The sequence below is a fragment of the Suillus fuscotomentosus genome (assembly GCF_016647785.1).
Source record: "Suillus fuscotomentosus strain FC203 chromosome Unknown F5891scaffold_69, whole genome shotgun sequence".
Taxonomy (NCBI): Eukaryota; Fungi; Basidiomycota; class Agaricomycetes; order Boletales; family Suillaceae; genus Suillus; species Suillus fuscotomentosus.
Genome location: NW_024539581.1, coordinates 260,765 through 282,406, shown reverse-complemented (window position 1 = coordinate 282,406; position 21,642 = coordinate 260,765). Strand labels below are relative to the sequence as shown.

The 21,642-nt window shown below is 48.1% G+C and overlaps 6 protein-coding genes across 6 annotated transcripts; 2 read left to right on the top strand and 4 right to left on the bottom strand.

Moving 5' to 3' along the window:
* Positions 1–269: 269 nt before the first annotated feature.
* On the bottom strand, positions 270–674 carry F5891DRAFT_960487 (uncharacterized protein; the record flags this gene model as incomplete). The annotated part of the gene is made up of 2 exons (XM_041375736.1): positions 270–401; positions 456–674. The coding sequence occupies 2 exons, from the start codon at positions 672–674 to the stop codon at positions 270–272; spliced, it is 351 nt and encodes a 116-aa protein (XP_041220816.1).
* A 335-nt stretch (positions 675–1,009) lies between these two features.
* On the top strand, positions 1,010–3,273 carry F5891DRAFT_1059849 (uncharacterized protein). The gene is made up of 6 exons (XM_041362848.1): positions 1,010–1,094; positions 1,201–1,837; positions 1,866–1,972; positions 2,029–2,774; positions 2,828–3,072; positions 3,159–3,273. Exons 1-5 carry the CDS (start codon positions 1,067–1,069, stop codon positions 3,023–3,025), a joined length of 1,716 nt encoding a protein of 571 aa, XP_041220815.1. The 5' UTR covers positions 1,010–1,066; the 3' UTR covers positions 3,026–3,072; positions 3,159–3,273.
* A 622-nt stretch (positions 3,274–3,895) lies between these two features.
* F5891DRAFT_676928 (P-loop containing nucleoside triphosphate hydrolase protein) lies at positions 3,896–10,083 on the bottom strand. The gene is made up of 30 exons (XM_041372754.1): positions 9,803–10,083; positions 9,225–9,748; positions 8,921–9,173; positions 8,669–8,869; positions 8,430–8,620; positions 8,276–8,375; positions 8,187–8,220; positions 8,015–8,133; positions 7,830–7,964; positions 7,559–7,782; positions 7,429–7,508; positions 7,315–7,380; positions 7,248–7,255; positions 7,135–7,196; positions 7,024–7,082; positions 6,790–6,967; positions 6,208–6,736; positions 6,100–6,158; positions 5,862–6,041; positions 5,466–5,811; positions 5,258–5,415; positions 5,144–5,207; positions 5,036–5,089; positions 4,898–4,988; positions 4,717–4,835; positions 4,536–4,661; positions 4,458–4,482; positions 4,314–4,404; positions 4,203–4,260; positions 3,896–4,147 (listed from the first exon to the last, which is right to left on the bottom strand). The coding sequence occupies exons 1-30, from the start codon at positions 10,007–10,009 to the stop codon at positions 4,022–4,024; spliced, it is 4,467 nt and encodes a 1,488-aa protein (XP_041220814.1). The 5' UTR covers positions 10,010–10,083; the 3' UTR covers positions 3,896–4,021.
* A 543-nt stretch (positions 10,084–10,626) lies between these two features.
* F5891DRAFT_1059829 (uncharacterized protein) lies at positions 10,627–12,173 on the bottom strand. The gene is made up of 4 exons (XM_041362847.1): positions 12,063–12,173; positions 11,881–12,002; positions 11,629–11,835; positions 10,627–11,443 (listed from the first exon to the last, which is right to left on the bottom strand). The coding sequence occupies exons 3-4, from the start codon at positions 11,829–11,831 to the stop codon at positions 10,654–10,656; spliced, it is 993 nt and encodes a 330-aa protein (XP_041220813.1). The 5' UTR covers positions 11,832–11,835; positions 11,881–12,002; positions 12,063–12,173; the 3' UTR covers positions 10,627–10,653.
* A 1,194-nt stretch (positions 12,174–13,367) lies between these two features.
* On the bottom strand, positions 13,368–17,471 carry F5891DRAFT_1194452 (exoribonuclease 2; the record flags this gene model as incomplete). Its single annotated transcript, XM_041367931.1, has 15 exons — positions 13,368–14,021; positions 14,075–14,378; positions 14,431–14,576; positions 14,624–14,681; positions 14,738–14,818; positions 14,869–15,586; positions 15,640–16,153; positions 16,204–16,329; positions 16,380–16,531; positions 16,589–16,702; positions 16,759–16,861; positions 16,916–16,945; positions 16,999–17,135; positions 17,181–17,229; positions 17,280–17,471. The coding sequence occupies 15 exons, from the start codon at positions 17,469–17,471 to the stop codon at positions 13,368–13,370; spliced, it is 3,378 nt and encodes a 1,125-aa protein (XP_041220812.1).
* A 1,439-nt stretch (positions 17,472–18,910) lies between these two features.
* F5891DRAFT_1175751 (laccase) lies at positions 18,911–21,460 on the top strand (the record flags this gene model as incomplete). Its single annotated transcript, XM_041365733.1, has 12 exons — positions 18,911–19,074; positions 19,123–19,174; positions 19,225–19,293; positions 19,348–19,506; positions 19,560–19,635; positions 19,690–19,717; positions 19,768–20,494; positions 20,548–20,568; positions 20,623–20,774; positions 20,829–20,852; positions 20,904–20,968; positions 21,019–21,460. 12 exons carry the CDS (start codon positions 18,911–18,913, stop codon positions 21,147–21,149), a joined length of 1,668 nt encoding a protein of 555 aa, XP_041220811.1. The 3' UTR covers positions 21,150–21,460.
* Positions 21,461–21,642: the final 182 nt, after the last annotated feature.

Sequence of the window (21,642 nt, the reverse complement as noted above, 5' to 3'; positions counted from 1 at the left end):
GCTCTTCGTCGTCTATGTATAACGGACTGCATTTGATGTCTCTGTTCGAGATGCAGACGGGATCCTTGCAATATTGACGGTGTTCCGGACTCCCAAATTTACTGGGAGGCTCAAACATGCGGAACGTGTCAAGATCATTCAATATGTTTGCCCGCGATAGAGCCCCGAATGATCCAAGCACGCGTCAGTGGTCTTACACCACTAAGAGACTCTGCAGTTCATGGTTACATGCAGAAAAGAGGATTATATAGATGACCACGAACTCTGTATCATTCACCCATGACGACATCTACTTCATTCATGTCTATCCCGCTGGCGGACGCAGATGACGTAAAAATATCTGCCCCAGCTGCGAGCGAATCAATAAGCAGTGCTAGCTTGGAGGGTCCCAAAGTTGGCTCCTGCAAAAGTCATTCATGAGGATCGACTCATGTCTGGAATAATCATCTGCTAACCTTCCGTATTTCCTCAAGGTCTTCCTTGAATCCTTCTGCAAGGGATGACATCCAGAACTTCCTGAATTTATCTTTCATGGCTTTCTCACGCGCCTCGTAATCCGCAGACGGATTTGGCGGTAGAAAAGGTGGTATTTCAGCACTGGGCAGGGAGGGTGAAGGTGACCTTTGTCGAGGGATGTCTTTTTGTTTAGGAACTTTCAGACCGTCGGTCTGCATTTGTTCTTTTATCATGAATGTACGAGCGTCATCATCATCTGATTCGGAGTCGCTATCTGAGGATGTAGATTCAGACGACGAACTCGTGTCGGATTCAGGTTGTTTGGTTGGGAGAGGTGCCGGCTTTTGCGGTATAGATTGCGTGGATTCATCCGAAGATGAATCATCAGACGAAGAGGAAGAACCGGAAGATACGGCGCGTCTTTTACGTTTCCTGTTCCTCCTGCGAGCAGCAGGCTTTGGTGCTGGCGGGCCCATCTGTCGAACTTGAGAAGGATCAATAAATTTCAGCGTACTACTTACAAAGATGTGATTACATAATACTGATCATATCTTTGCAGATCTTTCACTTCTTCACGCGCACGATCTACGCGAAATCGACTTTAAACACGATGAGTGGCAAGGTTGTCGGGGTTCTTGGTGCGCGTGAGCTCACAGCGTTGAATTCTCTCGATTTAAGCGCTCATGATATCTACCAGGCTATGTCTCTAGTTTTTTATCGTCTCCTCTGACTTGCTTGTTCTAGGCGGAGGTCAGCTCGGGCGAATGTTAGCCGCTTCGGCGGCCCTGCTCAACGTCGATATAGTATTCCTTGACGTTGGAGAGAATAGTCCAGCAAAGCAGATTGTGTCCCCGCGATCTCCCCTTCTTGCTCACATCGATGGATCTTTCGTAGACCCAGAAAAAATCAAGGCACTGGCCAGCAAGGTCGACATCCTAACTGTTGAGATTGAGCACGTCGATACGAACATACTTGAAGAGATTCAGTCAGTGCCCGGAGCTGTCATTCATCCCAGTCCGTCTACGGTGAAGACTATCCAAGACAAATTGATACAGAAACAGCACCTCCAGAGTCACCAATGTCCCGTGTCAGAGTTTCTCTGTGTCGAGTCCAATGTCACATCAATACATGAAACTGCGGAAAAAATTGGCTTGCCATTCATGCTCAAAAGTCGCACGTTGGCGTATGATGGGCGGGGAAATTTTGTTGTTCGGAATATTGCTCAAGCGGAAGAAGCTATCTCTGCCCTCGGGAATCGTCCCTTGTATGCCGAGAAGTGGGTGCCATTCGTGAAGGAGATCGCTGTCATGGTAGTGCGCTCCACGACAGGGGAGGTTCGCTCATATCCCGCTGTGGAGACCGTTCACAAAGACAACTATTTGTCATTTGGTGTTTGCCCCCTTGCGGAGTCGCGATCCACATATTGCTATTCGCGCACAGAGCGTAGCCGAAGCCGCAGTCAAGACCTTCCAGGGCGCTGGTGTCTTTGGAGTCGAAATGTTTCTCATGGAAGACGGTAGAAGATAGTTTCTCTGGATTGTGCGAACCAGTCTAACCTACCGATTCTGTCAGGCTCTATCTATATCAACGAAATTGCCCCTCGGCCACATAATTCTGGACATTATACCATAGAGGCTTGCGAAACCTCCCAGTACGAAAATCATCTGCGCGCCATACTGTCACTCCCGCTTGGTTCCACGTCACTAAAAGTGTCTTCAGCTGCAATGCTGAATATCATTGGCGCTTCATCCAACATGGCAGAAGTCACGAATTTCGCATCTGAGTGTATCAAGACAGATGGTTGTGCGGTCCATCTGTACGGCAAATCGGAGTGTCGCAAAGGACGTAAAATGGGACACGTCACCGTCGTGGGCAACTCAGATTCAGAGGTCCGCTCTCGCCTGCGACCACTGTTAAAGGCATTACCGTCAGGGAGTACTGAAGAAGAACTTGCTCTATACGTCCCAGAGACCCCCGCACAAGGCAGCGGCTTTTCCCACAAATACCCGCTCGTTGGTGTGATCATGGGCTCCGATTCCGACCTTCCTGTAATGTTGCCGGCTGCTCGTATCCTGGATCGGTTCAAGATTCCCTATGAACTCACCATCGTCTCTGCACATCGCACACCAGATCGCCTCGTCGAATACGCAAGGTCAGCGAGCTCAAGGGGTTTGAGGACGATCATTGCTGGAGCAGGTGGTGCAGCACATCTTCCTGGCATGGTTGCTGCCATGACCGCGCTTCCTGTCATTGGAGTTCCTGTGAAAGGAAGCTCTCTTGATGGTGTTGATTCGTTGCATAGTATCGTGCAAATGCCAGTAAGGGTCTTTGAGTCTTTATGTGATTCGTTGACGTCTGAGTGTCACCACAGCGAGGTATACCTGTAGCGACGGTTGCAATTAACGGCGGTATGAATGCTGGATTGCTAGCTGTGCGGATTCTCGGGGCTGGTATACCTTATCTGTTTGCAGACATTGATGTGTATCTAAGAGGATTAGAGAGCGAGGTTGTCGCAAAGGTTGAGAAGCTGAAAGAAGTTGGCTGGGAAAAGTACGAGGTGAAGCGATGATGGTGAAGATCTGCACTCCCGTTTCGGAAGATGTTGTTGGTTCTGCAGTACGTATGCATGCATGCGCTGCACTATCATTGAAGGAAATTACTAATTAAAGATTGTGACTTTACTATGTGCCTCGAACGTCTAGTCTCCCTCTCTTTTGAGGTCACTCAAACGTGTTCTGAAGGAAAGGATGGTTTGTTATATGGTAATCTAACGAGGGACAGGGCAATAAATGAATTCTAAATGAATTACTTTCTGAGACGATCAACGAGAGTTTCCGGGCGAGGACGCGCAGCGTCTTCCGGCCCCGAGGGACTAACCTGAAAGAGAGAGGTGAGCTGCGAGGGAGGGTGGGATTCCTCGCTGCGATTGATGTTTCAGGTGTCCTCCGGGTCCTGCTGTGGACTTTTGAGGAGAGCGAGGATCTCGAATCGTGAACGATGAAAGAAAAGGAAGAGGAGGGAGGGGAAATAAAACGAGAACGACGAGAAAAGTTCTGAGTACTAACGGTCGTTGTAGCACGGAGACAAGAGGCGCCGTGCCACGTTAGCCGTTCGCTCGAAGACACAGCTCTATTCCTCCGCTCGTGCCTCGTTACATAATAGACTAACAAACAGCGCATGTCGATTCCACTATTGGCAGCGGCGCACGCCGCAAACAGATCAACGCTCGGTAGATCGTCACAGGTACCAGGTCAAGCCTAATATCTTTGGTAGGAATCCTACTACTGGTAGTAAGTTCAATTGAGAACGTTTGAAATAACTTTCAACCTCTTCCGAGGCATTGGGTAGTAGCAAAGACGCCCTGGTTTCATCTGATGCTTCTGCGGTACATCGCAAGGCGAGTATCGGGGCATCCCAATTGCATTATCGAGTCTCACAATTGAATATTGAATAGCTGATAGCGAAACATAAGATTCAGAGCAAGAACATGGCAATATCTACATAGTTATGACGTCATATTTCTGAACAAGACCCTTGAAGAAATATTGTGCATGATTAGGTATATTTACTCCTGTGCGTTCACTTCTGCATCATCAAGGTGGACCTGAACTAGACCAGCCTCCATCGCCATAGAACGGAAGATAGAACTCTTGTTCTCCAGCAGCTTCTTTGGAGTATCAAATTCTGCAATCTAAATTGGCCAATCAACAACAAATTAAGGATGAATATCCTTGGAGTATGCTTACCCTCCCAGCATCTAGAACAAGAATCCTATCAGACTCCATGATCGTATTCAAGCGGTGCCTATAGAATCATGATTGGCACTGATCATCAACGATGTTGGACATGTGACATACGCAATAGTTAGAATGGTCACATCGCGGAAGATTGGACCCCGGATAATTTCTTGAATCGCTCGGTCGGTATCTAGGTCAACTGCAGATGTTGCTAGAATCATGCATATTAGTCTTGCAGAATAACAAGATGCCGCTCGTACGGACCTTCGTCGAGGACGAGCACTTTAGTCTAGGGAGTGTCGGCGATGAAAACTCACAACCAGCCAAAAGAGACGCTCGTACCTTGCGCAAGAGCGCCCTCGCGAAACACAAGAGCTGTCTCTGACCTGCTGAAAGTGATGATCCGGCCTCCTGAACCGGAGCATCTAGTCCCCCAGGGAGTGAATCGACATATGCCTTCAGATGGGCCTATAGAAGCGTCGTTCGTAAGCATCAGAAGTACAGACATACTTCAAAGACGGACATGTTCCAGAGCAGTCCATATATCAACATCCTGATGCTCGCCAACAGGGTCAATGTTCTCTCGCAATGTCCCCTCAAACAAATCTGGGTTTTGAGGAACAATGGATATCGCGGACCGCACTATTGTTGGTTTGATCAATGGGTGTCCAAGTATCCAAACGGACAGCTCAAAGAAGACGCACAGTCATGCAAGCCAAGTTTGGTAATGTCTACTTTGTCAATGAAGATAGCTCCGGATGCAGGCTCGATGATCCGGAAGAGGGCAAGAAGAAGCTGCAAAAGTATCGTCACAGTCCAACAAAAGAAAGGAAATATCTTACCGATGATTTCCCTGCCCCAGTCCGGCCACATATTCCGATGTTCTCTTTCGGTTTCTAGAACATCTCGAGTCAGCGTACATGTAGGAGAAACCTGGCGGAATGACTGACTATGGTCATGGAAATATCCTTGAGGACTAGATCAAGCCCGGGCCGATACCGTGCTGAGTAGTCCCTAAATCAAACAAGTTCAATACAATTTCGTGCATACAGCGACAGACTCACCGGAATTCAACTTCCCCAGCTGTGGGCCACTCAGAGATGGGCTTATTCTCAGGGATCTCGTAAGGAGCTTCTGGCTCAAGGTCTTTGGCGTAGTGGACAATACGCTCGACGCTAACCACATTCTGTTCTACTTCACTTGCGGAGCGGACGAACCAGTTCTGCGACCGTTTAGTTACCAACACCTCAGAACAGAGAAAAAGCCACTCACCAGTGAACCTGTTGTGTTCAAAGCATATGACAGAACTAGACCGACCAATCCTGCATCAACGTTGCTGGTCATGACGGCAGAGACAGCCAAAACAGCAGTGACGAAGATGATCACTGCTCCAACGAACTCCAATCTTACTGCAAGCCATCGATTGACGGCAGTACTAGGAAGGTAGCACAACTGGTTGCGATCAATACGACGAGCATTGTTCGCAATGAAAACGGCTTGTTGTTCGTACGCCCGGATAGTCGAAATTCCAGCCAGGGATTCCGAGAACCACGCAAAGATGGGTGAGCGGGACACCGCATCCAGACGCTTGAGTTCCCGTGACGTCGCGAGATAGTACCTATTGATAATATCAGGATGATTCTGGAAGAAGAACAAAGCCATTCATACACGGTGATCTTGTAGTAGAACCATGCCAGAGGAACGACGGCGATCAAGAAGGGCGGGAAGCTGAACCCGATGACCAATAAAATAGAAGCGCAAACCGCGCTTGTGCGTATCAGATTTTGGATCACTCGCGCCAGTATTTGATCGACAACATATGTATCACGAGAAAACAAGTTCAAGATACTGCAACAAGAATTGTTCGAACTCAGAAATCATTCCACAGTTTACTGATCTGACGCACCGTCCCGTTGGCGTTGTCTCAAAAAAGCTGAGGGGCGCACGCATGACCGAATGCAGCATCTGAAAAATAGATGAAAAATTTCATCCATACTTGGAACGCAGCACTAACCGAATCATGAAGGTGCTTTGAGCTCCGAAGCGAGCAGAAAACCCAAATCAGAAGCGCAGCACATGCGCCTAAGCAAATGGCCATCAAATTGGACAGACCATATCCCAGGAAATACTTGTCGGTCAATCCCGCGTTGGCACCCATCTCGCGGTTATGCTCGCCCCAAAGCCTGAGCATTACGGTTGACATGACAGATACCATCTGCTGCAGAACCGTAGCGAGTACAAAGATCAGGAACCCTTTTTTCGACGCTGCTTGGAGGTACTGCGAGTACACTTCCATCTTGACGCGGCCCTGCTCACTGTGCTCTTTCGTGATGCCATCGGAAGACGCGTCGCGCAGCTTGGGCGGCATAGCGAGGACAGCTTTTGTGAAACTTTCTCTACGCGATACCTTCTCTGATACAGATTCAAGTTCTCCAACAAGGGTGGCTTGCATGTCCCCCTCGCTTGTAGTGGGAGTGGACATGCCGCTGGACCGTCCAGGTGTGGTCGTTCCAGAGTTGGAACCGCTCGTAGCATGACCGTGACTGTCATAACTCAATTAGATTGCATCGAACATCATGAATCAAAATACACTCACACAAGCTTGCGCACTTCACTATCCGGATTCGACATCAACTCATCGTACGAGCCACTGTCCAAGATAATACCGCGGCGCAGGTAAACAAGTTGATCGAAATACTTGAGGTACGAGATGCTGTTAGTGACAAGAACGCGCGCTTTGGTTGCGAGTAAGCCTTGAGGACCGATAACATGATCTGTTACATAATATCATTAGAAGGAAGTCAGTCTGAGACCGAATGCTCTTATTCACCAAAGACATGTCGGGCAACATGGGAATCGACGGCAGCTAAAACATCATCAAGGAGAACCCTGGAGGACGCATGCGTTAGCACCATACTATGTGTGAACAGAAGATACTTACAGATCTGCACGAGCATAGATCGCACGAGCAAGCGCGACACGAGCACGTTGGCCACCACTGAGCTGAGAGATCATTTGCCTTTGGCTGATATGTTACTATCCCGAAGTACTTACAGTAATGCCTATAGAACGGACCCCATGAACATTGATTGGCTCGCCAAAGAGATGGTCAGAAACATACCCTTTTCGCCAACCTCCGTCAGATCACCCTGTGGGAGAAGCTCTAAGTCGGTCTTCAAAGCACAAGCTGTAGATAAAGGTCAGTCCAATCTCATACAATTAGTCATGTACATACCTTCAATAACAAGGTTATAGAACACCTCATCGTACTCGTGTGAAAAAAGGATGTTATCTCTAACCGACGCAGAAAGAATCCTATTCGCTTGTGAGTGAACATGCTAGAAAATGCCGCATATGCGACGCACCAAGGATTCTGAGCGGCATAAGCTACATTGCCGAACAAAGCCACATCACCCTCTGTCTTTCGCATGTCCCCGATAATCGCTGACAACAAGCTACTCTTCCCGCTGCCCACACGACCAAGTACACCCACTAGTTCCCCCTTATGTACCGTCAAGTTTATATCTTCCAGAGCAGCTGAAATATCTTGTTTGTTCCACTGGAACTCGCCACCTTTGATTGAAAGCACCTGTTACAAATGTGAAAACGATCATAAGCAGTTAGAGAGTTGCCGACCTCGTCACCAAGGCTCAGACTGCTTTTCTGCACCTTCACGAGGGCATTTTGTTGCAACTCCTCAGCGTGCAGGAAACCTGACAGACGTTTGACGGAAACTAGTGCCTCGATGATGTTCGACGTGACTTGACTAAACTGCGACACAGTCGAACGATTGTTGAAGTTGCAATGCAACTATCACTCACCATAGCAAGTGGGAACTGGAGAAGCATAAACAGTGAGATCGCAGGGAAGATGACGTCGGCCGTGAGTGGTCGCGACGAGAACACAGATGCGGTGGCAAAAGAACTAAACGCCACGATTACTGAGAGATTTGTTTGTTAGTTGTGAGCAACGAGTCAAAGGCAGGGGACACACAAGGAATGCCTCCCCAAAGCGTCGCATTGAGAGCCTGATAGTTGCGCAAGGATGAATACGGGCTACTCTGTCTTGAAATCAATGCGTACCGTTACGATACCAATTTTCTTCAACATCTTCAGTTCCAAATCATTGCGCACATGCAGAACGCGGCGGATGAATGCATATTCCCATGCATAAAGCTTGATGCTGCACGAATAACGATCGTTAATGAAATTCTCTGCGTACACGAGGCTGACGTACCTTTTAATATTGGCCAGAAGCTCACTCATTAGCCTCGTCCGGCGATCACGGTTCTTCATTTGTTGCTCCTGCATCTTCTTTAGCATCCGTGCAATTGCCGTATTGAGCGGAATAGAGATGATCATGATCGCAACTCCGACAAAAGCCGACCATCCGAGAAGGTTGTACAATGATACGAAAGCCAGTGTAATCTGACGATAGTGTGAGCCTGATTATTATAGAGAGTAATCCTGCCTTACCTGGAATGGTCCAGAGATCGCAATCAGACCATAGGTGCATAGGTCCTGCAGTCTACTCGCATCGACGGACATCAAGTTGACAATATCTCCAGATGCCCGACTCCCTCGCTCATCGCTAGAAAGCACGAGAGACTTTTTGTAGATGGCAGTCACCAAGCCAGCGCGGACACGCATACCTGTCTCGAAACAGATTTGGAAGTACTGTTTGTATTGTGGTCAGTGTCGTGAACACGATCACATTGGCCGGGTTACCTGGTGGAGAACAACGCTCTGCGCCATAGATGCCACAAACATGATGATAGCAACGACATATCCCTCGAATGGGCTCGGACCAACAAGGAGGTTAGACGCGCCTTTGGTGCTCTGATAGTTCGAGATGTATGCCAGGAGCCATCGGAGAAGTTGAGGTTGCAGGAATGCAAGAATATCCTGCAAGATTTTCAAGGCTGCAGCACCCGCATACGGGCCACCATAAGATAGGAACAATGCGAGCCATACGGACGAGCTACAACTTGGTCGGACAAAGAAAATCTTCTTTTATCAAAATTGTACTCACTGTTTTTCCAGAGCACTCTCTAGATCATTTCCGAGATTCTCTGACTCGTCACGGGGAAGCAAAGCAGGCAAGTCATTTTCCGTGATGAACTCTTTCGAACCTCTCTGCATCAATGGCGTCAACCACGCAAATGACCAGATGCTATATACATTTGCCGTGACTATTGGGCTCTCTGTATTATCCTGGACCGAATCATCAGGGGAGACGCACTCCAGCACGTATGCCGGGAGAGAGAAAAGTTCGACAGCCCATTTTGAAAGAACCACGAAAAGTCCCTTGGAAACTTCGCCCTGCACGAAAGATCTAGTCCATATTGCGAGGCTGACGGTGTAACAAGGCCAAAATAGTAGGAGGATGGTTGATGATGACCGTGTCCGGCGATGGTTCAGTCGGGTGAGTACCCAAGACGCAAGCAGCGCGAGTGGTTCGAGGATGTAAGGCCACACGACCGATACTGTTCTCTTGAATGACAAGACGATGAAGAGGTTGAAGCAGGATGCAACAATGGCCAGTCCCAACAAAATCTGCCCACCAAGTTGGTTCGAGGTAGACACATATGTAAAGCTATTGGAACGCACCAGTTTCGCCCATAATATCCATCGACTCTTCCGCGAGATATCACGAGACGGAAGATATCTCAAGGCCCAAATTCTGCATGTTGCCGACAGTAGCAGTAAAGCCAAAAGAGATGTTAAAATGACGCCTTCCTCAAAGCAAAGAGTGAAATCGAGTTCACGAAGGTTTGATACGATGCACCATCCTTCAACGTCCCGACAAGACGCCATAAGGTGCGACAAGGACTATCGATGGCGGAGCTGACTGGTATAAATAATGGGCTATATACGGACCCGGAGGTAAGTCACATCAAAATTGTTGACACGATCGCTGTCCGATTACAAATTTACATAAAACGTACGTATACTATGATTTTGTACATTCCTCCGAGTCAAAAACCACAAGTACTTTGTCTGGAATGCCCTACCAGCTTGGATGAATGCCGACTGACAAGAAATCAATGAGATAGTTTCAAGGCCGCGACAAAAGCTTCGCATGCTCACACCACAAAGTTTGAAGCTTTGAAGCCGGAGATTAGGGGTTTGTAGCGGACTGGGAAATCGGCTGATGCGGTACGAACTGGTCGTCCTCGTGATTTGGCTGATGTGAGCATAGATGGCCAAATATAAAATTCAATTCAATTCAGTGCTGGCTTACTGAGCTTATGTGAACGTAGTGTAAGCTCGCTCCCATAATCAGCATAAACAATACTGTCCGCGATAATTAAAGCACATCACTGCCTTTTGGCCTAGTAACGGTCGAGGGACGACAGTCTCGACTACTTACTACACGTAGACGGTCAAATAAAAATTCATTCATTCATTCAACTTGCAGGTTCATTCGCAGATAAGCTCACATGCATGGCATATAATATTTACACAGAGACTACGGCGTGACAGGAACCTGGAACAGCATCTTCCGAGTCCGGGCCGAGGTTCACGAACAGTGTGAACGAGGTGGGTGCTGCCTCATGAAGACTGTGACGACTCGACTTCTGGTTTCGATAACGTGTCTTCGGCTGTAGAGAACGGGTCCGGGATGGCGAACGGTCGGGCAGAGGAGATGCAGGCGCCTTTCTCGCAATAGCAGCGGAAGCAAGGTTCTTGATCGATAGATTCTCTCCAAGGGCCAAACGCATGCGACGCTCCAAACGGATTTCCTTCGGAGTGTGGGGTGCTTCTTTGACCTTGATCACGAGTGACTCCCTCTTCAACGCGCTAGCTCCTAGTGTCTTCACAAGAGCTTTGCGGAGGTCGTGTGCTTTCTGGCTATTCAAACTTGGGACCGGATGATATGGCGGACTGATGCTACCGTGGCGTACTTGCGAGTCTTTCACTTTGCGCCTGATGATACTTTTTGCAAGGACCTCGACATACTCTCTTCTCCTTATGGTGTCTTTGCATGCGCTCGAAATATTCTCAAGATGGCAAGAGCTCCAGGGCAGCTGGGAAGCCAAGCGTGGAAACAAAGGTGCATATTTGATTAGCCTCATTCCGGGCACTCTTGGTGGATAACGCGGCTGCTCATAGATCGTGATAGTGCGCCAAGGAACATAATGACGTGAGCATACCAAGCCGAGAACACCAATAATTTTCCCAAAGAATCTCAGGCTCTTCGACACAGTATAGATCAACGCAATGAGATTCACTTGCCTAAAAGTAGATCTCAGAAACGTGCAGCGAAAGACAAAAGGTTCAGCGACATACCGGGAAGACTGTCAGAAACCCTGTATATCGCCCTTTTTGGTACACATGCCATTTCGATGAGTGGTAAAATACGATCCTCTCGTAAAATTCCCCTTGGCTGATGAGATTGCCGAACTGTTCGAGGAATGGTCAAAGTTTAATACAAGTGTAGTAGTTCATAAATATCACTGGCCTTGTACTGTGTTTCTTTACAAATCGTCAAGGACTTGACCCCGATAGCGTTCCCAGGGCTGACGTCCCGCCTCCACTGGCGCTCGACGGCGTGACTGAGGATTTTGGATGTCATAAACACAATAAGACTGATCACTGTGAGGATAAGACGGTGGGCAACGTCCGTTATAGACATGACACTAGATGATCGACTGGGGGATGGTGAAAGGAGGTAGACTACTCACCATTGAGAATTAAATACAGAACATGGATCCGTTTCAGACCAAGTCAGCCTCCGACGAAATTCAAGATTGAAGTCTCCGAACTCAATATTTGTAGCTGGGCAAGGGTGGTCAATCACTTATCGCTTTTAGCCCGAGTATAGTCCTGCGTGAGCTGACAAACATGTTGAAGATATTGTACATACTGGTGACTTGCAGTACGAAAGCATTTTCATACACCAGGCCATCGGTCCCCCCTTGCGCAGGGTACGGCGTGTTCGCTTCGCAGTCTATGTATGGACTGGAACTAAGTTTCGTTTGACTAAGGCTGTGCACCTAAAGCGCCCTGAGCCCTTGAATTGCAAATTTTGTGGCGCACGCCGCTGCCAAGACTCAATTGAGTCACGCCTGTTTTTATTACTCAGCCCAAAATACAACTCGAACATTCGTCTAGTGCGTAAGACGACATCCTTTCTCACTACATGGCCGCCGCGGCAGAACCCAGAATGCATTTCAATCACTGATGGGACAGACATCGTTCAAGGACTGTGGATGATAAATCTTCATTCACTAAGTATCAGGGAGTCATTCCAGTGTTCCCCGTGACATCCAAAAAATTGATATCACAGCCTGAGGGCGGTACAGCCATTTTCATATCGATGTAGCGAGGATGGAACGTTTGATCTCGCGGAAGCAATTCGCGTGACACTCCTGTTTGCGCTCCACCTGGACCAAACCTGGACTCCCAATCGGCCAAGCGCTGTGCGCTCGACGATAAGTTCCACTTGTGATCGCTCATTTTTCTCTTAACCTGTCCTTTCAACGCTAGCCCTAGCCTCGAAGACCTACTTCATGCATGCTTGCGAACCTCTGTGGAACAAGCGCAATGTATCTCTAAATTGTGCAACACTGTATCACTCTAACTTGCTCTTCATCCATACAAGTGTGCGTGCGACAATCTCTTGCGGGTCTGAGCTCGCACATGGTCAGCTTTAAACGGCACCATCGAGAGTGCGATGTTGGCGAGCCATTCGAGCATTCACGGTTTGCAATAGATGATGAGGAAAAAACGACCGCGAACATAGTGTACTTATTGTAATTCACGAGACAATACGCCCCGCCCCCGAAGGTAAACGGAACATCAACAAGAAAGAAAGCAGAGAAATATCTACATCCATGGTCTAAAATACAACATATCCTGCCAAGGAAAATAATAACGAGGTAGTATCCAAATAATTTACTCTAGAATCCTCGGTCTCGGCCCCTCGAAGGGTTCTGGTAACCTCCTCCATTGTAGCCACCTCCATAGCCACCACGGCCTGTCCGCCATTCTGGTTTCCATAACCCATGTGACTGCCACTGTTGTCTTGTCCTCCTGAACCACCATAGCCATCTCAGCTTGTCTGGTCACCGTAGCCCTCGTAACCACTGTTCGCCCGTCCACCATACCCTCCACTGCTGCCACCATACCCACCAGAGTAGCCTCCACGGCCATACGGTTGATGAGCGGTTTAATCATAGGACGTAGAACCTCCATACCCGGAACTACCGTCACGAGGAGGGCCGTCACGAGGAGGGCCGTCACGGGGAGGACCACCGCGGTTTGATAACATTCCACGCGAGGGAGGGGCACCTCCTCGAGAGGGTGGACCACCACGCGACTGACCAGAATAATTATCACCATAGTTTTGAATTAGTGGCTGTCCATTGGAGCCATAGCCTCCGAATCCTTGCTGGGGCCCTTGAGCGTACGGTGTTCGAGACTGAGTGGTGGTGTACGAGGAGACATATGACGTCGGAGTTTGTGATTGGCCATGGGTGCTGCCATACCCATGTCCGTTGTTGTAAGAGCCGTTCTGATAGCCACCTCGTCCGCGACCGCCGCGATCCATACCGCCCCCTCGGCCATGTCCTCGGCCCCTCCGAGCTAGATCCTCACCAGTAAGCTGTCTCGCAGGTTTTATAACCCCTGGAAGAAACATCGATCGATGGGGAGAGAGTTGCTTTGGGAAGAAGTATAACGCGGAGAGACAACGATCATTTTTAATATCTTGCAGATTCATGGAACTCAAGGGGGCACAATACGTCGAGCCAGGTAAACAATCGGGGTTTGGTAGAACACTGCCGCTAATGCCCTTGGACAGGTTAGTAGGCATGGGTTGGGGCTGGGTAATTGTAGTCAGTAACAAAACCGGTTCTGGTCGAATTGATGGCATACCTCTTTCTCCTTGCGCTTACCATACAATCCCTCGAAGAATGGATATAGTGAATGTTCATCAGCGACAAATATGACAGTTTGACCCCAGCTATTTCTTCGGGCTTCATCCTCAGTGAGCTTAGGGTAGTGCTCGGCCATGGCATCTAATAACCTTTTCTCGTCTATGAAAGGTAAGAGAGCAACACCTTGCCACGACATTTTCTTCCCATTCATATCGATCTGGAAAGTCGATGGGTAGAAATCATGAATCGGAGATTCTTCGTTTGTCATGAGGTCGTGGAAGACTTCAGGTATGTGCTTGCGACTGACGATACTGGTGAGCTACGTATCAAAATTATTACATAATGTGGACGTACCTAGCAGGGGGGAAAACACCCATGAGTTGCTCGTACGGTTTGAATGGCTGTCCGAGAGTAAAGTCGAGTTGCATGTTTTCCAAACCTTCGAAGTCCGACGCGAAAGGTGCAAAATGATATGGATAATACCATTGCCATGAGGGGTTCTACTACCGAGTCAGCAAATAAAGGCAAATCGGTGGACGGAGCTCACCCCTTGATAGTAGTAATGCAGAACCCACGCAATACCTTCTACATAGTGTTTTGTTAGCCTTTGCACAGCAGAGTCAGCCAGGTTTGTGCAGAAATCGATAACAAAAGTGCCCACTTTCTACGAAAATCACTATCATTTTCTGATATGCCAAACTTTTGCTGATAGTATCGCTTCTTATACCCGGGTTCATACAATCTGAGGAAATGTTATTCACAGCATTGAATGATTTCATAGCTTTTTCATACCTCACGTTATCGGCCTGCTCAACTGAGCCATCGGCCCTGACTACCAGGGCGTAAGACGCATCTTCGTTATCTTCAGACGACTCCTCATCAATGCCAGCCACTTCATCGGTATCCTCTCCCTCGATATCTTCAAGCTTCCGCTTGACACCAGCGACAGGTGTTACAGGCTCATCAGCTGGAATATTTAGTACAGGATCATTGGGCTCGACATCCATGTCACCAGCCCCATCATCAACAAATTCAAGTACTGATGAAGCATTCCCAAAACCCGGAATATCTCCGTCATCCATAAGCTCAACGTCTGTTTTGGGTGGAGGAGTAGGAACAACCGGCTCAGGTTTAGGAGCAGAAGCACTTTGTTTCACAGGAATGAGTCCAGATAGCTCAGCCTTGAGCATCTCTGCAGCACTCATGTTCGCCATCCGTATAGCAGCTCGATTGGCAACTACATCGCGATTCGAACCAGCCAGTGCTTGCGCTGCAACTGGAACGACTTCAAGAGACTGAGCATCACGCGGCGCTCCGAGACCAATAGAGTCGGCCTTGGCAGCAAAAGCATTATCTGCACGTTGAGGAAGAGATGATAATGATGTAGTGGATGCAGTCAGACCAAGTTTCACAGACGGAACGGCGAACTGAATATCGCCTGTGGCGTTCTCTCCAGGCTCAGACTTTTCAATCTTATGACGTTTCGCCTCCTGGTCTTGGCGTTGCTCAGCTGAGATATGGTAAGTCTCCAAGGCGTTGACGGATCACATCATAGATACTCACTCTCTTGTCGCTTACGGAAGATCTCATCTTCTCGTCGTGCCAGTCCCTCTAATATGATCTGCGCACGACTAAGCACTAGTTGACCATGGTTCGTCAGATATCCACCCATTCTGGGCAACTCCATCTTCCAGATCCTCAAGAGAGTATCAATCGCTCCTTCGCGAATCTCAAGTGACGGCAAATGCGGTAAGAAATCGTTGCCGACAAAGAATATGAGTAACACCCAGTCATCAATAGCCTGTTCCAAATCGAAAGGGAAAGGCGTATTGTTCACATTCAACTCGGATTCCAGATATTCGCGCAGAATGGCGATATCGAGGAAAATGAACGGTTTTTTTCCCGGTGGAGGAGGCTTTTTAATTTCTGATTTCAGTGCTTTACATTGAGCGGCATAGTGACCTTCTTGTCCACACATTCGGCACCCAGAACCTTTGTTCTGCGCAAACACATCTTCCCGAAGTACTCGGAAATATGGTTCATGCGTCGCGAGGGCGAGCATGATGAAGTCAGCATCCTGAACATGCGGTCAATAACACAGAGCACGATAGCGGGAAATCAACCCACCAAACCGTAAATTACGTGTCGAGTATTAGGCTCATGACCGGGATTTGTGCGTTGTCTGCGTATGAAGTCCATGATCTTATGCTCTCCTTCTCCAGGCACACTTGCATCCGAGATAATAACTTGTAGCTATACCAGAAATGAATCAGAAGGATCCCTAGGAAACGTTCACTACGTACATCTTTCCACCCTGGATCAGTATTCATCTTCTTCACAACCCAGTACCGCAACGACGCTGTTAAAAGGTTCATAAACGGCGTACCGGGTGTGATAGCGTTAGAGTCCCAAGATTCCTTGTTTTTCTCGTCATCAGTAATAATTTTACCCATAGCTGCAATGATGAAATCGGTCAGAAATACAGCATAGATTGGCTCTGAGAACGACGTACCTTCCCACTCAGCGACAGCAAGTTTATGAGCTTCCGCCTTGTCTTTTGCTGCTTGAGCAGTCCTGAACCGCCTACCTCGCTGTTCATTCATCTTGGCACGAGGAGCAACGCCGTCTAATTGCACTCTGCAGTAAGTTCGTGGTATGAGACAAAATAAATGTAAAGCGCACCAATAGCCATAAAAAGAAGTTTGCGCGGTCGCACCATGTTAACCACTCTGTTAGTGTATTTGAAGATTTCAAGCATCATTTCCTCCTCCGTTTCGGGAGCCGGCTGCGGAAGACGAGTCAGGGAGTAAAGCAAATTTATAGAACGAAGTATGCGTACTTTGCCCTCGGGATGAGTACAAGGATGAACCTTTGTGCGTACGGATGGTCAGCACGAAAAATGTATTTACTACTATCACTCACGATACCGTTCATATCCAGGTATAAGTTGTCGAATTCCTCGCCATTGGGGTTAGGTTGTGTGATGTCAACGGGAAGTTTAATAGGATCTCCAGCTGCGTCGATAACTTCCTCCTCCTCAGCTTCAACGACAGATGATACTGGTAGCTGTTAGCCAAGTAGATAGTTAAGCACCGGTTGCTCACCAATTTTCGGATATTTCTTGCTCAACCAACGGAATAGTGCAGGAATGCCCTATAAACAAGGTCAATGAAAGCCCAATTCGTATGTTTTAGAGAACATACCATTGTACCGTAATTCCAATATAAACAAAGATTATAATGTGATCGTTCACGAGCAAGGACTCTAGCGCGCCGACTGCCACTGCGACGATGATGGTCGTGAGAATATAAGCTGATGTAATCAAAGTTTCCACGTTCCCCAGATTGATCAAGCAAAGTTGAATGTGGGGGTGGGTCTGTACTTTGGGTAGCCATACCCTTACCCACACCTGGCAGTGGGTTTGCTGGCCAACGCTGCAAACCAGTTCACACAGTGAATCAACAACTCGGCTCACCAGAATTACCAAACTACCGGCGCATCGGTAAATGCCGAGCCTGAGCACTACTACTAGTCGCGACACTCGAGGCGTACACAGTACTTCAGCCACTGCCAAAGTTCCGACTGCCGCTAGTTCATAACCCAATCCTACAAAGCTGCGCCTCGTTATTGGCGATGCGTCGCATGACGGTTTCTTGTCGCGAGTTCATGAATCGAGGTACAACCATTCCCTATTTGGAGTCATCACATGGTTTTCTATCCTTGAGGAAAGAATCCGCTTTGAATACCGCCCTCGCATTACCTTTTCCTTCAAACAACATAATTACCGTGATACTCTTGGTATACCGTGACTTGCAATAGTGTCCCATTCTGTGTGGCGGTCCGTGCAACACCTTCGGAAATTGTCGTCCCGGCCAATGTTGTCCTTAGGTCTGTGTGAAACAATGCACTGGTTTGTGTTGCGAGCTAATCTAGCCCATAAGTAGGCTACGTTGAATCTGGAAATGGCAATCTTGCCATATAGCCACACGATAAGTATCTCAGGTCTACAACAAGCTAACATGTATTTTAGCTTAGCAATCAGCACTCACCGATGGTTTTAACCGATATACTACACCAAGACGATCTGGGACACACGGCACGTTCTTGATCATTAATGGACGGGGATGAAACTACGAAACAGGCACAACATACTCTGTTCCTGGATCGCCTAGTCACTGCCTGATCAGCGCTTTGACGAGCTACTAGTACATCACTCGTTTTTCTTCTCACAGTGACAGTATGGGTTAGAAGCTAGCATAATATCCCCGCTATGTCACCCGTTCTGTCAAGGTGATCATTACAATTATACACGTTGCCTAACACAGATAACATCAATGGGGCCCATATACACTTTTGATCGGTTTTAAGACACTTGGACAGGTCAGCGCCTACAGCGTATGGCCGCCTGACTAGGGGTCACTAGCCATCGGCATTCCTATACTTGACGAGTTGTCTTGGTTGTAGCAACCTAGCACTCGCACTGCTATGGGATATCTGAGGTCAGTTGGCTGTTCTAACTGAGTTAGTTTATGTTGTGCCATCCGAGTCATGACTTCAGGGTACGCCACCATTCTTCAAGGCGTCGGCAGACAGTTTCTAACCCCACGGGCAGTACACTGTCGGTATTCAGATGTCCAAGGCGCTGAAGATCGCTGAGCAACCATTTCCGGGCATGGAGAATCGATCGAGGCAACAACAGCCTTGAATCGGGAAACACTCAAGTCTATCTACCTCCCTGCGAGATAAAAGCTGCGAGAAGTATGCATCACAATCTTATCCTGCATCCCACTACTCTCCCGGGTGAAGAGAGTGCCACTTATTGTAAATATTCACAATGCTTATTCTTATTTTACTCGTTTCTCTCATTTCATCAATCAACGCTGCATCGATAGTATCTCGTTCGCAGTCCTTCCCATTATCTCAGTCAGCGGTGCTTGGCCCCAAAACTAGAATAACCATAGGTAATAAGGTCATCGCTCCTGATGGCTTCGCACGCTCGTGAGTCTATTGCAATCGCACTCGAAGCTCACTGCTGATCTTAGATAGAGCAACTCTAGTTGACGGTATATTCCCTGGACCCTTGATTACGGCCCAGAAGGTGAACATCCATTGATCTCCTTTCGTGCACCAGTGCTGACCTCACATCAGGGAGATGACTTCGCCATCGAGGTGGTCAACGAGCTCAAAGACGAAACGATGTTCAAGAGTACCAGTGTCGTAAGTATCATTAAATCATCCGCATCGTCGATCGATTAACCTTGTTTACTGCAGCACTGGCACGGTATCTTCCAGAATGGGACGAATTATGCCGATGGGACATCCTTCGTCACACAATGCCCCATTGCGCAAAATCACTCTTTTTTACACTCTTTCTCCGCTCCGAATCAGGCAGGCACCTACTGGTATCATAGTCATTATTCTGTCCAATATGAAAGTATCACTCGAACTTTGCGCATGCAATAGAGGACTGACCTCTTTAACAGTGTGATGGTCTGAGGGGACCCCTGGTAATCTATGATCCTGATGACCCTTTGGCATATATGTACGATGTCGACGATGGTGAGCGAATAACTGTCTCATATCTACCCTCAGCTGACCATCTGTTGTTGCCAGCGAGTACTGTAATCACACTTTCTGACTGGTGAGTGTTATGCATATCGGTGATCTTCCTGCTCAGTATCGTGTCACTAGGTATCACGTTGTGGCTCCCGTCTTGCGCCACATCATAGGCACGACCGCCAACTCCTCGCTCATCAACGGACTCGGTCGATATGCTGGCGGACCCATGTCTGATCTCGCTGTGATCGATGTCGTGCCAGGAAAGCGATATCGCATGCGCCTGGTTTCAATGTCATGCGACCCCAGCTTTCATTTTTCCATCGATGGCCACAACTTGACCGTCATTGAAGCGGATGGACAGCTGACCGAACCCCTGGTAGTAGATGAGCTCCGAATTTTTGCGGGTCAGCGCTACTCTGTGGTTCTGGTAGCTGATAAGCCGGTGGACAACTACTGGATGCGCAGTCTTCCTAATTTGACAAAAGCCTCCTACGAGGGAGGAATGAATTCTGCAATCCTGCGCTATCAAGGCGCCCCAATTGCCGACCCGACCACGGTCTATACGGCATCCAAGAACCAATTGAATGAGACCGATTTGCATGCTCTGATCAATCCCGGCGCCCCGGGCATTCCAGGGTATGGGAAGGCAGACATCAACCTCAACCTCTCGGTCAAGAACTCCAACGGCTCATTCTATGTCAATAATGTCACTTTCCAATCCCCCACCATTCCTGTTCTACTCCAAATTCTCAGTGGAGCTCGAGAACCGTCTGAGCTGCTTCCAGAGGGAAATGTCATCGTTCTAGGGGCTAACAAAGTGGTAGAGTTGACATTGACAACAAGCGGTCCAGGTGGACCTGTACGTGGTTCTTCTTCCTTCAACTCTTATGTGCCTGACATACCTTGTACCAGCATCCCATACACCTTCATGGGGTAAGTTAGCTGTAACTTCGACGGCATGATTTCAGGCTGACTGATGATCATTAGCATTCCTTCGATGTCGTACAGAGCGCAGGGAGCAAAACCTTCAATTATGTGAACCCCGTTCGTCGCGATGTAGTCAGTGCTGGCAGCACCCCTGACCAACAAATGGTGATCCGATGGACGACGGACAATTCCGGCCCCTGGTTCTTGCATTGGTATGCCATCATTTTATCTAGTTGTCAAGAAGGATACTAACCCCGAACCAACAGTCACATTGACTGGCATCTCGATGCGTATGTTTGTCCACGCCCTCGTGAAAGAAAATAGCTAATCCTTAAACCCAGCGGTTTCGCGGTGGTAATGGCCGAAAGTCCCTCCGACACCCGCGCACATTTGAACCTCGTGCCAGGTACGAAATATGCGAGTAAAATGTACTTCCATGGCTGAACTGTTTCACAGATGATTGGCATCAGTTATGTCCGACCTTTGACTCTTTATCACCCTCACAGTTAGGGGGTGGAGGTCGGGAGTCCTATGAAGAAGCATCCAAAATCAGCCCACTTCTCTTCCCGCCATCACCCCTCCCTTAGATACAGTAGTAAACGTCCTAATCATTTTCATCTCTTAGGGGCTTAGGCCCTGGGCATACTGGGGATACCGATCGGACCACAATCTCTACTTAGCAAATTTTTCTCTATTATAGGAGTCACTATAATTACTTTCCGCGGTAATATCCGGTAATATTACTATACCAGGCCGAATTCATACTTAATTGACCTTACTTTGTCATGACAACGGTCAATACACTGCTCAGCGCTCATTTCGTGAAGTAGAAATTCGTATCATTTCTCTCTTGAACAATATCTAAGGACAGGAAAATGGACACCGAGTTGAACCTTACCACATTACTCCAGTGTGCTCTCGATGTTGGAGCATGTCAGGACCCAATTCGCCGACCTAACGCTTTATGAGACACTTTTTCGATCTGGCGGCAGAGGAACGCCAGTGCCACCGCATTGCGACGGTTCATTCCTCTAGGTCAGTTTTCACCTGATATAGTAAAAATAAAGCATATGGCATGGA

Excerpts from the sequence above, each read along its gene's own strand:
- F5891DRAFT_1059849 (XM_041362848.1), top strand. The coding sequence starts at position 1,067 with ATGAGTGGCAAGGTTGTCGGGGTTCTTG. Across the intron at positions 1,095-1,200 it reads CAAGGTTGTCGGGGTTCTTG|GCGGAGGTCAGCTCGGGCGA; the intron begins GTGCGCGTGAGC and ends TGCTTGTTCTAG. Across the intron at positions 1,973-2,028 it reads AATGTTTCTCATGGAAGACG|GCTCTATCTATATCAACGAA; the intron begins GTAGAAGATAGT and ends CGATTCTGTCAG.
- F5891DRAFT_676928 (XM_041372754.1), bottom strand. The coding sequence starts at position 10,009 with ATGGCGTCTTGTCGGGACGTTGAAGGATGGTGCATCGTATCAAACCTT. Across the intron at positions 8,376-8,429 it reads CTTCTGGCCAATATTAAAAG|CATCAAGCTTTATGCATGGG; the intron begins GTACGTCAGCCT and ends TTATTCGTGCAG. Across the intron at positions 4,261-4,313 it reads GTGACCATTCTAACTATTGC|GCACCGCTTGAATACGATCA; the intron begins GTATGTCACATG and ends ATGATTCTATAG.
- F5891DRAFT_1059829 (XM_041362847.1), bottom strand. The coding sequence starts at position 11,831 with ATGTCTATAACGGACGTTGCCCACCGTCTTATCCTCACAGTGATCAGT. Across the intron at positions 11,444-11,628 it reads ATTTATGAACTACTACACTT|ATCTACTTTTAGGCAAGTGA; the intron begins GTATTAAACTTT and ends CACGTTTCTGAG.